General features: G+C 41.2%; 1 protein-coding gene across 7 annotated transcripts in view; it reads right to left on the bottom strand.

The window, feature by feature from the left end:
• The window catches only part of LOC109627451 (endonuclease V), a 74,601-nt gene that overhangs the window by 38,921 nt on the left and 20,286 nt on the right, over positions 1–15,394 (bottom strand). For all 7 annotated transcript variants that reach the window (XR_011243846.1, XM_020083975.2, XM_069530529.1 and 4 more), the window contains exon 7: positions 15,117–15,245. Coding sequence is in view for 6 of the 7 variants with exons in the window: in XM_020083975.2 (XP_019939534.1) it covers positions 15,117–15,245 (129 nt within the window). In the remaining variant the exon portion in view is untranslated. The remainder of the gene's footprint in view (positions 1–15,116; positions 15,246–15,394) is intronic.

Raw genomic sequence — 15,394 nt, 5'->3', positions numbered from 1 at the left:
GAAATTGGTGGTGGTTGAAGGGATCATAATAATGATCTGAATGAGATGAGTGGACACGGAATATGTGAGCAAACAACTTGATTGGCTGATTGAGATCATGGAAAAATCTGATTGGATTACCATGAACACTCAATCATCTGATTAGAAGAAGAAGAGATAAGCAGGCAGAGTAGTGAATGAACTGAACATACAGGAAGAGCTGTTATTCTTTTCTTGCTGTAAGATTTCCTCAGAATTTGTCTTTTAAACCTCAATAACCAAATGATCAACTGTTTCAAGGTGTGGTTGACCAGAACATGATTTATTAAGAGAACCATGTTAAATAATGTTATTTTTAATATTCAATGAAACTCCGCTGGCATAGTTCAAATTAAATGCGATATCAATAATTAAATTTGCTGGATGCAACTTTACTTGCAGCTTGCAGTTCACTCACTTACAACTCAACTTCACTGACACAAGAGGATGTTTTTCAACCGCTGTCATTGCAGGATCTGGTTTTCTACCAGCTGGAAGCACTCGGCTACCGCCTGGCTCACCAATGCCTGAAAACAGCCCCAGACTGCAGTTAAATGCAAGCTTCTGCTGTATGGCTTCTATTACCAGGTTCTGAGAGAGATTTCAATAAGACTGAGATCCCCCTCAGCGTAGAATGTATAGGAGGGCGGCTCATCAATAATTAGCTTTCTGTGCATTTGGCTAAAACTGAGTCAATCATATTTGCAACTAAAGTGAAGTTGTAAAATGTGTGTCATAGTAGCGATATTGTATATTAGACATCTGCAACACATTAAGGAATAATATAGGACTGTCGGTAAATGGGATATCCAGCTTTACAGAACAAAACATTTCATTTTCTATTTCTACTGACAATCCTCTCATCAATACCGAGCTATTTTGATTAGGCCTGTTCCTCTTCATATCAGGAATTCACCATCTAATTGCAGGTGATGCAAAATGATTTAACTGAGTATTTATGGAATAAACCTTGTCAAACTCCTGCTGGTAGTGAGAAGTAGCAAAGAGCTGTCTGTAATGCCAAGGGCTCGAACAAAAGAAGTTGCATCACATGTTCAATATCATCAGTAGGCCTGACCTCTCAGATAACAGTTACACCATGGCCAGTGTGTGATCATGTACAATAGCCATCATAACTTGTATAGTCACATGCTCTTTGTTGACCAAGTAAGAAACAAGTGACTTTGGATGTGTGTGTTTTGAAAAGCTATGAATAAATGAATCAATCAAACTGGAGGAAGGACACAAGAGTTCACTGCTTAAAAATGCCATCATGACAAAAACTAGATGAAATAAGAGCCAGTGGGATTAATTGTGCTGCCACCTTTCTTTAATCACTGCTGTGATTCAGTGAGGCTGTATGACTTCCTAACCCAGGTCTCCTCTGATCACTGATCAATCTGCTCTCAACAGTCATGCAATGAAGATGCGAATAGCTGGGAAGGGCCTGTGTGTGTGTGTGCGTGTGTGTGTGTGTGTGAGGGTGTGTGCATTGCTCTGACACCCACTTAAAGCTATAATCTTGTATCTTTTTTAAGCTAGAAAAAAAAACAAAGCATCAGCTCTTCTCTGACTAAAAATTTCATTATGCAGTCTATTTCTTCCATGTTTCTTCAAAGAAGTATCTGTTGGGATCTGAGTTGTTGTGGCAAAGTTATTTCTTGCAGTGGCTAACAAGATAACTTGCTGTAGTGTCTCGTGTGCCTGCTCAGATCGCTGCTTCCTGCCTCGTGAGTAAAAATAGGCAACTTTAGTTGAGAGGCACATCCAGAAATGTTGAAAACCCAAAAAGGAACAGAACAGAACATCATGTTTGACACTCTACATTTAAATAGAACCACATAGAACATGGCATCATAGATGCTTGAGCTGCTCTCAAATGCAGACACACAAAAAGCAGACCAGATATAACAACAGCAACCCAGGGCCATCCGCCTCATCATTAGGTCGACCGGATGCAATGACAGATTGTACAGATAGTCGTGTTCCCTCAGGATTGTTATTAATTTACCTTTAAACATTTATACAGAAGGAGAACATTTATTTCTAAATGGTAAATTGTTTTTAAAGCTTTCAGGAGGCTCCAACAAATGGACAATTACCTTACCGCTTAGTCTCAACTATAAGTTTATATGAATATTTACTTCCTCACAATGTCTGACTTCTCTTGCAGTAATATCTATATTGATGGATTGCTGTTTGTATTGTTGTTTTATAGCTTAGACCTACTTTAAAATTACAGTTAACAGCCCATTGTAATATCTTTGTTTATTCCTGCAGAAGTTGGGAGTGGGCACTGGCCTCTTTTGTACAACCTAACACATTACCCATTCTAAACATGTCTGATCTGAATGGGCTGTTTGCTTGGCCTGTGCAAATGCAGTTTTCTTCGTGAAGCTGTGAAAGTGATCAGCAGTAATTGAGCCAGTCCACAGAACCCCAAAAGCTACTGCTGCACAAAGAGCTGTTCACATGTTTAATCAAAGTTTGGACAAGCTCGACTCAGTCCTCGCCATGACTTACAATGTTCCTTACATTGTTGAGTCCCAGCTGCAGCTGCTACAGAGCTCCGGTCCTATGTTTATTCATATTGAACCTATCGCATGTCCAAATCGACTGATTACTCCTTTTGCATTATTCTATGGTAAAGGGGATAAAGCTAGCACTTTAATTTATATATTGAAATTCTGCTTTATTTTCTGTTACAGTCAGAATAAAGGTGGGCCCTTCTGTGTCACCTTCTTATTAATGAAGCAGCCCGCTGATTATTTATTTGCCAGGAGCTACAACAGATGAGAGATAAAAATGAAGCTAGAGCCAGCAGCGGCTTAGCTTGTAAAGTTAATAAGTGAGCTGCTTGTGGGCAAATTTTATTACCCCCTTTTTTTTTGAGTGTTTTTACCCTCTTTCCAGAATTGATGCTAAGCTAAGCTAAAAGGCTGCTGGCTCCACCTTCATATATAGAATGGACAAACACATGAGAGTGATCCAGCTTCTCTGAAAACCCTCACCAAGTAAATGAATGACCCCATTTCCTAAAATGATGAAAGCACCTGCAAAAGAAAAACCCAATTGTTTGGACTCATCGTGTCACTAATACTCAAACCTGGAGTGATCAAAATCTGTCCAATTAACCAGCAACTTCTCTGCTCCTGCAACATTTATTCACAAACCGACTTGCATGGTTTGAGAATTCATTTATAATTAGTTGGCGTGAACCTATAAACAAACCTTTTAAAAATAACATTTTCCCACTCTGGTTTTTAAAGCCCCACAAGTGATCACACTGTGCACACCAGAAGAAGAGAAGGAGGAGGGAGAGTGACTGAGGGAAACTGGAGAGGATGTGACAGCTGTGTTGCTGTGGAGCAAAGAAAACCTGCGTCTGAATTTTTATCAGTTCAGAGTTGGTTCCCTCTCGCCACAGTCCCTGCCAGGGTGGGACTGCACAGGTGAACAGATGTGGCCTGCTGGCTCTCTGCTGGACACACACACACACACACACACACGCACACACACACACACAGAGAGAGAGGTGTCAGAGTCCTGGCTTTGGTCCAGTGGCCCGGGGCAGGTTTTTATCCTCTGGTCCCCCAAAGCCCCTGAAGCCCTGCAGCTATGCCAGTCTGCTCTACCCATTCTTCCTCTCTACATCCCTCCTTACTTTTTTTAAAACCATCTTTTTTTTTCTCCTTCTCTCTGGAATTCACCTTCCCTCACTTAAAATCCTTTTTATCACTCTGATTATGAAACGGTTTTCCTGCAGATCTCCCTCCCTCCTTTACTCTCCTCAAACCTCTGATTCACCTCTCATCTACACTTCTCTTTCATATCCACCTCAGGGCAGCTCTCCCATCTCTCTCTCCACCAATCTCTCAGTGGAGGTCCAGAGTCCAGTGGTTGCAGCAGCAGAATGTCAGACAGACATATATTAACATTTAGACAGCCCCGAGCCCCAGAGGGGAGCTCCACTTTAAATCAGTCACATCCTCTCGACACTTTGAGAAAAGTTCCACTGGCTGGCACCAGCAGAGCACTGGTGTCTCCCTCACAGATGTTTCACCCTGCCACTTGTCCAACATGACTGTTTTATGGCTGTGTAAGCTTCTCTTTCTCTCATCTATTCCTTTCAAACTCAATGAAACACATTGTTTCCATCAGTGTCAAGCCAAAGTGATGTTCTAGCAGCTCCACAGAGGATTTGGTTTGAAAAGAGGAACAAATGGGGAAGTGATGCATGATGTGTGCAATTGCTATCCATGTTGTTAGCACCAAGCTCCAGACTGAAATATCTCCATTAATATGGGATGAATCAGCATGAAATCTGGTCGACAGAAGAAGAATCATAATGACTCTGATCTCTTGACCGCTCTGCTGTTTCTTCCAGCAGATCAGAGTTTGTCCAATACTTTACTTTGGAGCCCAACAGGTGCAAAAGTAATGACAAGCAGCCTTAGCTTTACTTTGGGATTACAGCTAATGACCAGTTGTTCAGCTGATACATTCGGTAAACTAAGATGGTGAACAGAAACATTACCTGATAAACAGCAGCATGTCGACATTGCAATAAAAGAAAAGCAAAACAAAATGTTTGAATAAATAATAAAAAAAAAAAGGTTAAAAATGTACACAAATTACTTATAGCTTAGTATTTAAAGGTTTACAGCATTGATGACATGCTTCTGCTTTGTTGTGGGAAAACTGAAAAGAAAATCAATTTGTGTTTTGTGTTGGCAACTGGATTATTTACCTGGCGATTGACCCTTTGGTGTAAACACGAGCGAGAATGGTTCTTTGTCTCTTTATGTCAGCGATAAGCATTATCGCCAGTTGATGGATTACATTTTGTATTCATTGATTTTTTTTAAACTGCACTAATCAATGTCTTTATTTTAACAAAGGATCAAATGACAGATGTCGCTGATTTATCACCCAATGCTGTGCTGCTGTTTTCAGCAGATTTCACTTCAGGAATAATGACAATAAATCATGATTACTTTAATAAACAAAGTGTGGCTGATAATTATGCCCAAAGTTAGTCTAGTAACTGCTTTAACACAAAACCTGAGGGGGGGACTTGTGAGTTAAACAAGCACACCATGTCTTTCCTCACACATTATTCTGCAAACTTTGTGTAAAGGCTGATTCATGGTTCTGCATCCAAGCCACACTGCAGGTATGCACGTAGCCTACGCACTGGGCCAATGCTTATGTGACCATTCATAGTAGTGCGCAGGTGTGCGTGTGTTGCTCTGCAATTACATTGTCAAAACATGTGTCAGTAGAGTTTCTATGCTACTGTGTCAAGTTTCTTCCAGATTCCGGTCCTCTAATTTACACATTCTCTGGTGTCTCTGTTCACTGCAGAACAATGGCGAGTGTTATCATGTTGGTGTTAGAGCTGATGTGGAAGAGCCATTACATTTTGTTATAGAACTGCAACGAATAAAAGAAATACGTCGGAGATGGTCTGTACGACCATTAAACAAGAGTGAGGCGAAGCAGGAGATTCCCCGAAATAAGGTCTGCCGGAAAAGCGGACCAATGACAGCTCTTGTGAACTGCATCATCTCGACGTGTAGTTACATTTTTGGGGAGGTGCACGTCAGAGTACAGTGTAGGGTTCTGCATAGAGTACTCGTCTACACTTAGGCTATGCCCGAGCTTCGGCGTAGGTTCAACGCAGAAGCATGAATTGGGATTAAATCTGGAAAAGACAGAAAAGTGAGACATTATTAGTCATTGCTGGGATAACAGAGCTCAGAGACGGTGTGAGGACCCTGCCAGGATAATTCTTCGTAGTTAGCAGGTTGCAGTCTCTGGTGTTATTTTGGTGTCAAAAAGCTTTATTAGTTGGAATCTGTGTGTGTGTGTGTGTGTGTGTGTGTGTGTGTGTGTGTGTGTGTGTGTGTGTTTGTGTGTGTGTGTGTGTAGGGCTGTATGTGTGTACGCTTGCATGCTCACTGGTATGGGTTGTGTTTGTGTTACTGCAGAGGTGACAACAACCAAAAATACACTAGCACTGCAGGCCTGAATTATTCAAAGATTGGAGAAGACGCAGTGGGGGGTGGGGGAGGAGATAGATGAATGGATGAAAGACGTCGGAGAGAGAAGAGTAAAAAAAAGGTAAACAGTACAATGAGGACGAATAAAGTCAGGGAGACCAAGGAGGCTCAGAGTTAAAAGAGAAAGTTAGTTGAAAAAGTCAGAGTGGGGCCTCATCAAAAGCAAGACACAACACACACACACACACAGACACACACACACACACACACACACACACACACACACACACACACACACACACAGGCAGGTGACATAACACACACACAGAAGCATATGTTATGTTATGGTCTGCTGTGGAGGAATTCTTGCATCTGGAGACTGTAAAAAAAAAAAAAAACTTGCTTCTTACATAAATACATCGTGCCTTCAATATCCGCATAAAAAACACACATCTCTCTCTGTCTCTCTCTCTAGAGCACACATACACACACACTCCTTCTCCCCTGTACACACACACACGCACACTCCTACACACACTCCTTTTCCCCTGTACACACACACTCCTACACACACTCCTTTTTCCCTGTACACACACACGCACACTCCTACACACACTCCTTTTCCCCTGTACACACACACACGCACAAAGCCTCTCTCAATCTCTTTTATTCTATGCATGCAGCCTCCCCACCACCTATTGCTCACATTGAAATTCCATCTGTTTTTGCAATCTGGGACTGCAGCTGTACAGCTTTTACATTTCCCAGTCTTCCTGCCCAGCACAGCGGAGGGATGCATGGAAACCCAAAATGTAGGCTGGAGCGTGGAGCCACATTTATTGCCCCTTAGTTAGAAAACTGTATACATCTGATATCGAAACAGCCTTATGGTACTGTAAAGGAGGATGTTTTAGTATGTGTGCTGCAAGGAGACCCATTTATGTAGCAAGAGATAAACGTCAGGAAACCTGAAATCAAGTGAAATCCCTCTGATACTTCCAGGAAACTATTTGCCAGAAAACAAAAAGATAAACATTGGAAGACACACTGAAGTTTTACAGTCCTGTATGAACTGATCTTACAGAAAGAAAAGGCACTAAGGGCAGCACTGGGAAAGTCAGCAGTGTACAGGTGACTGCCATAAGAGAGGGATCGTAATTAGTGACTTCCGCTTGGTGCAAAGCACTCAGACAGCGAGGAGAGGTCTGGAAATAAGCTGTTACTGTACGTCTCAGCCTGCTCCTCAGAGTCCCATTACTAGTGGATGTCTTCCCATTAGTGTATGTGGAGGAGGAGGATGAGGTTTAGGGGGTTGACTATCAGGAGTAATGGGTTTTAGCCTGGAGATAATGACCAATGGACCAAATGTGGGCCAGGCCTACACACATGACGCAACAATATATACACAAACCTGTTGAGTGCAGTGATGATTCAGTGGCCACATGATAATGTTTTGACCCTGATCAATGAAGCCTTATAGGCTCGTCAAAACGTCAAAGCTTCTTGGATGAATAAGTTTCCACAAGTTTGAATTTGTGAGGTTTTTCAAGCGTGCAGATTCATTTTAGATTCTGAGATAAACTATTGGTACCACAAAAAAAACGCAGTCCTTCACAAACACACTTTCTTTGTGTCTTTTCTTCAAGCACTAACAGACAGCTGCTAAATCCAAGTGAGCAGGTCTGACAGGAATATTAGCTTTTTGACTAGAAAAATAGGGTTCACTTCTACTGACGTCCTTTAAATACTAATGCTGCTGCTACTTTTAAGTTTCTGTCCACACAACTTCCATTAAGTATATGAACTATAGTCACAGTCATCCTTATATATGCACAGATGCTGGGTACATTAAACAAAAAGACGACCAGAAAAATTGGCGAATGGAACACACACAAATTGTCTAACAGGTAATGAGGTGAAAAGAATTTCAAACCATATACTGACACTGTTGAAAAAGGACACAAGGTAAGAAATATTTAACATAGATCAGAGTTGCACATTTTCATCATATACTGTACAGAGCAGACTTCATTACATATCATTTCACTGATTTATCCAAATTGACTTCTAATAAGGATTAGGGTCAATTTGGGGTTCAGTAGCTTGCCCAAGGAAACTTTGGCTTGACTGGGATTGAACCGCCAACCTTCTGGTTAGAGGACAACCGCTCTACCCCTCAGCCACAGCCGCCTACCTGGGAGGACAAAAAGCTCATATAACAATCGAGAAACCCCAAAGACAAAGAATTAGAAAAGACATGAGGTCACTGACAAGAATCGAGTACAATTTAGCATTTAACAAATGCATGCACTGTTTTCATAAACACAACAACCCCACTGGGACTAGCATTAATTGTATTACACATTAATCTACTGATCTCTTTTTAATAGGCCACCACCTTGTTTTGTTGGCCCAAACCCAAAGATATTTAATCTACACTTCTCTTTACATTAGAGAAGCTGTGACCCAATATTTCAGATGTTGGATTGTAAAACATTTAACACATAATATCTGATCTACAGCATCATTAAAAGATGGGCTCCAGTTTGCTGAAAGCCTCACATTTTCTCGTCCTCTCATGATATAACAGTCTCATATGCAGTTGTTTTCATTTGGAGACTCGTATCTGCTAATATGAGGTTATATTGTAACACTGCTTCAACTTGAAACTTTTCTTAACATAATTAATATCAATCAAAACCAGAGTCAGTCCCACCTCACATGATGGCAGGATGCCAGTAAAACACGGGTAAGTGCAGAGTTCAGAGTTTCTATGAGACAATGAACTAAAACCAACTAAATGTTTCTACAGGAGTTGGATTTGTCTCTGTGTGATAAACCGGTGACCTGTCCAGTGTGCACTCCACTGTCAGCTGGGATTGTTCCAGCCCCCCATGACCCTCAAAAGAATAGGTGGTATAGCTAATGGATGGATGGTCTGGTCACTAATGCAACATCTTCCTGACGAGTCAGCTTCCGCTCTCTGATCTCTGCTTGTCAGTCTGTCACTGTCACAGTGACCGCAAAGTAAAAACGGAGAGGATGAATCGAGGAGGATGTCAGAGTTAACTTCCCATCAAATGTTCTCTGAAGCTGTTAAGAGCGTGGTCTTTCATTTTGAGAGCATTATTTTTTCATTATAAATTCAGATTTTGTAATGGATACACATTTTCTTTACTCCTGTTAACACTATTTGTCCACACCTGGTGTAAACACCTGACCTGAACTAAGTACAGGTCTGAACGGCCCAAATGCGTCCTATGATCTGATCCCTCAAACCACACAAACATCCTGCGCGTCTGCCTACACCTTTAGAGCTATAGGTTTCTGATCAATCCCAAAATTCAAATATAGATATTCTTTCAATAATGGGTGAAAGATCACATTAATAAAACAATCAACATTTTAACCATAGTGCTGTCAGCTGCAGCAAACATGCCTTATTTCACTTTGCCATTGGCTGGACTTGGTTGAACATGAGGCACCACAGTATGAATGTGTGTGTCACACATTTACTCATCTTTCAAAGTGAAATATGTGTGTTTCATTTTAGTCCTGCTGAGTTGCTTATCCTCTCAACTCAGACTGTTACTGAGATTTCGCGTTGACTATCTATGCACACCACTGTCTTGTTCATGTCCATATGTTTGACAAACATCCTTACTGACATGTAAGGTGATGCAAGTACATGCTAGGACAAACATTCCTCACGGGGAGGAACCTCCTCTATCATCTCCAAGGATTAACTCTGAGAGTTGAGCCGGGCTAAGAAGACTACAACGATAAAGAGCCGAATGATCGTTAACGTAGGAAAGAATCTCAGAATAGCATCAGATGCTTTGAGGAATCATTGAACCAAACTAACATCTCCTCGTCAATCAGTACACAGATCCTGGTGCACGGTGTCCATGGCAGGAGGGAGAAGGAAGTCGCAGAAGAAGAAGAAAACAACAACACAAGTTTGCCAAGGAGCACCTTAATATTCCAAATGTGAAAATGTTTTTGGACTGAAGTAACTGATTGACAATGCACACCAACATGACCACATCCAAACAGCGTACATCTTGACTCAGGCCTCGATTATCTTCACTTCATGTTGACTTGAGAATGAATCCCAGTGGATGCAGTGACAGGGCAGATAGAGTTGTCAGTGAGAGAACTGTGCAACCTGGCACATGGAAAACCAGCAAGTACACAATGAATATCAGTACATGCATTTACTCCCGTGCTGCAAATGTGACTTTACCAATCAAGTCTGAAGAGAGTTATGGTGCTGGTTAAATAAAGTATGGTCCATGCTGGAATGTGATCCTCTGAACCTTGATAAACACAAACCAGCAATAAGAGACGTACAACATTACAACTGTGTCGGGAATGTTATTAAGCCTATTACCTCCTCAGAGGAGGTTATGGTTTAGTCTCTTTGTTTATCTGTTAGTTAGCAGTTTTACACAAAAAAGGACTGAATGTTTTACCAGAGAATCTCGTGGAGGGATTTGGTATCGATCATAAAAGAAGTCGTTATTTTTCAACATTTTCTTTGAAAGTAATTCTTGGATCTTGAAGGAAAAAATTAGGTGTGTTTAGGGGATTGATATTTATGAGTGTGTATAACTTTGATTTGGTTTCATAAGGGATCTTGCTGGAGGTATACACTCTGTGCACTAATGGAAAGAAGTTTCATGAGAGTGAGGAGCAGGACTGAAACTGAAAAACACGAGCAGCAACATTACATCTGAGAGCAGAAAATCAGTTTGTGAGCAGGGGTTATTCGAGAGAGGGTACAGGAAAAGCTTTGACTTTAAAAAATGTGAAATGAAGAAATAATGCTCTCAAATGAAAGTTCACGCTCCTTAGTAAAGATGGGAAAGAAACTCAATAGGCGTGGGATGCATGAGGAGGGTGAGAATTTAATGGTTTATGAAAAATAGACTGAGATGGGTTGAGAGAGAGTATGTAAGGTGTGTCATTGTGGGACGTAAGATTCTGCATCAGTGGATTCACACATCATTCTTTATTGCAGGAGCCAACCATGATGTCATCTTTCATCTTCCTCTCTTTGAATTTCAAACTGTGGATGGAGAGTTTTATTTGACTTATCATATAAAGTGAGAGGATTTTATTAGATGATGGACAGACGGGTGGAGAATGTGATCTAACTTGCCGAAAGTCCGAGAAATACTGGCATAAAAGATGCCGATACATCTATACAGGGTATAAGGGCTCACTGAGTGGTCTGATGAAAAGCACTCTACCTAGAGTTGAACGTTGGGCTGATGGTCCCAACTCTTCCATCATCAAAAAACCCACTCAACAAATGTGTTAGGTGAAAATACTTTCTGATTGGATTTAAATTTTTCAAACAACTGTCCCCCTGATCAACATTAAACGTAGCCCGAGCATGGCTGAGGAATGAGGAGCCAAGGATGTTTTTGGGGAACATTCATCAGGACAATTCAAAACACAGACATAAAACTTGAATAGCTCTCTGTACCTCCACCAAGGCCCAGTAGTCCCATTATAAAAACATTTCAATTCACTAGATCCAATTTTTATTTGGACCTGCAGCAAATAGCACACACTCATAAATATAAGTCCCCTAAACAGGCCCGATTATTTTCATCATGATCCATAAATTCAACTCTGAGAAATCAATGAGAACGTGGATAAACTTCCTATCTTGCCATGTAAGAGTGAAAAAACATTTTCTGGAGCTGACCCCTGATCTGGATCTGCACCAAAATTGAACAAGTTCTTTCCTGATACTGTACATACCACATCCTTCCAAGCTCTGAGCTAATTTGTCTTGTAGTTTTTGAGTATTCCGGCTCACAGACAAAAAATCTGAATAAACCCTACGCAACCATCAAACTGAGAGGGTTCAATGAATCTTATCATGGATTGTGTCTGAGGAATTTGACATTATGAAATATTGCACTATGTGACACCATAAAGAACGACAATGTCACATCAGCAGTGACATTATATAAAGTTACACTGTGAAACCATAAATTATGACAAATGGAGGACACAGCTGTGTCACGACAGGTATATTTGCTCAAGACCCTGCAGGAAGTAAAGTGTCGAGTGTGAAGTCTTTTGGATGATGCCTGTGAGCAGGCGAGTAGCTGGATTAATGCAGGCCGAGCAATTAGCCCTAATGACAGGCTCATTTTCAACATGAACTGCTCCAGTTGCTCTTTCATTTAATTTGTTACTGATCTGTACATGAAGCCCGTATCAGCTCTACTCAAGCAAACACGAGCACTGTGAAAAACTAATTGACGCAGAGCTAGTTCAGAATTATTCCTTGTCATTCCATAAGTTATATATGAATTATATATAAGTATAAGTTTGAATGATTTCTTGAGCTGCTGTCATTTTTTCACACAGTACATGTCGGCTCATTTAAAGGTCTGTGGCAATCGACACAACCCTCAGACCCAAGTTCCCAACTTTTCATAATAAAAGCTCTGTTATTCAGCTCGATAGAAAGCAGTACAGGGACTATGAATGTTGTTGGCATGACGGACATCAGCACCCACAACTCCGGTGAATGTGTCAGTCTGATATGGTGAAATAAAAATAAGAAAATTATCAAAATGACATAGAAGACATATTCAACTCTGTCCACAGGCTGGAGGCTCACTGCCCCGCCCCTAATGACTGCGACACACCGCCATTCGCCTGTGTATTTAATTTGTATTAATATTGAACAAATTGCGTGTTCAAATAGCACCAAACTCAGCATTGCACTTTCTCAGGTAAAATAGACATGCCTGGTGTGAAGTTGATTAGATGACCTGTTTGTGAGTTATGTGTTCCACATACATACTGACAGATGTATGTGGAATTAGCAGGGAGATGTATTCTGTTCTCTACCCGTCTGTGCATCTTCTTGTCATTTCTGCTCCTCCAATATGCTAGTGATGCCAGTAAACAATGTTTCTCTCCTGAATATAAACATAGACTGTGCCCTTTTCTGGAGAACCCTCAACATCTGCCACAGAGACTCTGGCAACCTTTAGCTGCTGAGTCTAGCTAAGCGTGTATAACCGACAGAGAGATATGTATATACAAGAGTCTGGACAAATAACATCTTTACTAAACCAATAATTTGATTTTTCTCTATGTGGCCTGTTTCGGACATCACATTGTCCAATGCACGTGTCTGACAGAGCAGAGGACACAGCAGCTTGACTTCTATCGTCTGGGTTCAGCTCTGAACACGACAGTCTCCAGAACTGGATCTGTGAAGGGCTGCTTTCTGTGATGTCAGCAGTAAAGAGAATAGAAAATATCTGTGGGACAGATAGAGATAGGGAACACAAGACAAAAGCAAGAGACGGACAGAAAAAAGGAGAACGTGAACTTCAGAGAAAGGTTGGACAGCGTGACGGAGGTGTCAGTGATTGGACGGAGGAAGGTGAGAGTGTCCCTGGTTCTGTCTGATGTCCACTCAGTCCCTGCTGCTTCCTCCTCCTCCTCCTCCTCCTCCTCCCACCAGCTAAACACATCACATTCACGCTTTGATGAAATAAACACACACACACAGGAGGAGACGAGTAAGCCTCTGCAACTGCAGCTCTCTTTGTGAAAAACTGGTTTTGAGAGGCGTGTGTGTGTGCATGTGTCTGAATGTGTTTTCTGTCCAGTGAAGGTGAAGTCATGGTTAGCAGCAGAAGCACAGCACAGCCTAGTGGCAGAAAAAAAAATAGCCTGAGGGGGAGGAGGGATCAATTCAGGTCGAGGATGTTCAAGTTTTTTTATTTTCCTTTCTTCCCCAAAATGACAGTCAGTGGGTGTTTATATGTTTTAAGACTGAACTTTTTATGACCCTTTTTTCAACAGAAAATGCAGAATGCATTGAGTTCTGTCATATTACTATATGACAGGACTCATTAAAGCTGTAAAATAACCCTCCGGGACATGTAATTCCTTCACCCACTTATCTTGGTAATTAAGAGTGATGTTAATCAGCATCTCTGGGCAAAGATTTCATTCAGTTTATTATATTGTCTAATGCAGTGGATGATATAATAAACACTGACAAGGAGAAACACAAATAAATACTGAATGAACCGCATAATATTTGTTCACTAAACCGCTTACATTTTTGTGCTTTATTGTGAGTTTGAGCATGAGGAGGTGCATGTTCATTAGATGTAATTATCGACATAATCAATAACCCATGTAAGGCTGCAGTCTCTCCACTGAGACCTGTTTTCACATTCATTCCCATTAAAAGAGAATTCCCCTAATTTAGCAAAGCACTTCCATTAACCTGTCAAACTCATGGTCAGTTTTTTGTTATGTTTTAATGGATGAAAAACTTTTTTTCACACACTATTCTACCTTGTCAAAACATGGTGTTCACATTACCCACAATGCAAGGTTCAGTTGTGTGATAGCCCAGATTTTTTCTATTTAAAAACTGATCAGCTCCAGCCCCAAACGAGGCCGACTCAAGTGACATCACTTGAAGACATTTATCAGACACAACTGGCTTTATACAAACTTTGTACTCCCAAGAGACCTGTTGACATGCTACAACATCGATCAAATTGTAGGAGTTACCTTTTATGATGTGTAAGGATATGTATGAGTAGTTATGAGAATCATTCAGTTCCACTTGAGGAATGGTTCCAAACCATTGAAATCCAATAACTCAAAGTTTGTCGATATTGTCTGTCTATGTCGCACATTGCAAAATGACATCAAACTGATGCGTCTACGCTTCTGGAAACTGGCAACATGAAAGAGAACCTTCAATTAACACAAGAGTTCATCTTGAATGTGACAGCTACAGCTACAGTGTGGGTGATGAAAAACATCTTTCTTCTGCTTTGGAGCTAAAAACATCTTCACTTTCAAATTACCACTTTCCAGTCTAGTAGCATTACATTTCTCGCAGGCCCTGCTGTAGCAAAGCCAACACAGCATGATGATCCCACCTCTCTGTTTCACAACAGGACGCTGTCACACATCTTCTGAATTTGCCTTTCCTCCAGGACAAGCTTCTTTTCAGTCACCCTGTGTGTGTGTGTGTGTGTGTGTGTGTGTGTGTGTGTGTGTGTGTGTGTGTGTGTGTACCTGTCTGATGGGCTCGGGGACCCGGTAGCGGCAGCAGGAGTGTGTGAGGCGTACAGCTGTGTCCAGACTGATCTTGTGGCCCAAGGACACGTAAACTGGCTTGGAGCTCCTATCAGAGCTGCGCAGCGCCTGCACACAGAGTAACTGTTCAACATTCACTTCTCTCCATGATTGTGTTGGTCATACACATTTTGTTGAGTTTGACTTTTAGCAGGGTGTGTGTTGTTTGAAGGCAGTTGCCGAAAAACAACACCTTGGCAAAAGCTATTTGTTTCTAT

This window comes from Paralichthys olivaceus, chromosome 8 (assembly GCF_024713975.1).
Source record: "Paralichthys olivaceus isolate ysfri-2021 chromosome 8, ASM2471397v2, whole genome shotgun sequence".
NCBI classification, from domain to species: Eukaryota; Metazoa; Chordata; class Actinopteri; order Pleuronectiformes; family Paralichthyidae; genus Paralichthys; species Paralichthys olivaceus.
The sequence above is the reverse complement of the archived record's forward strand: the minus strand, read 5'-3'. Positions and strand labels throughout refer to the sequence as shown.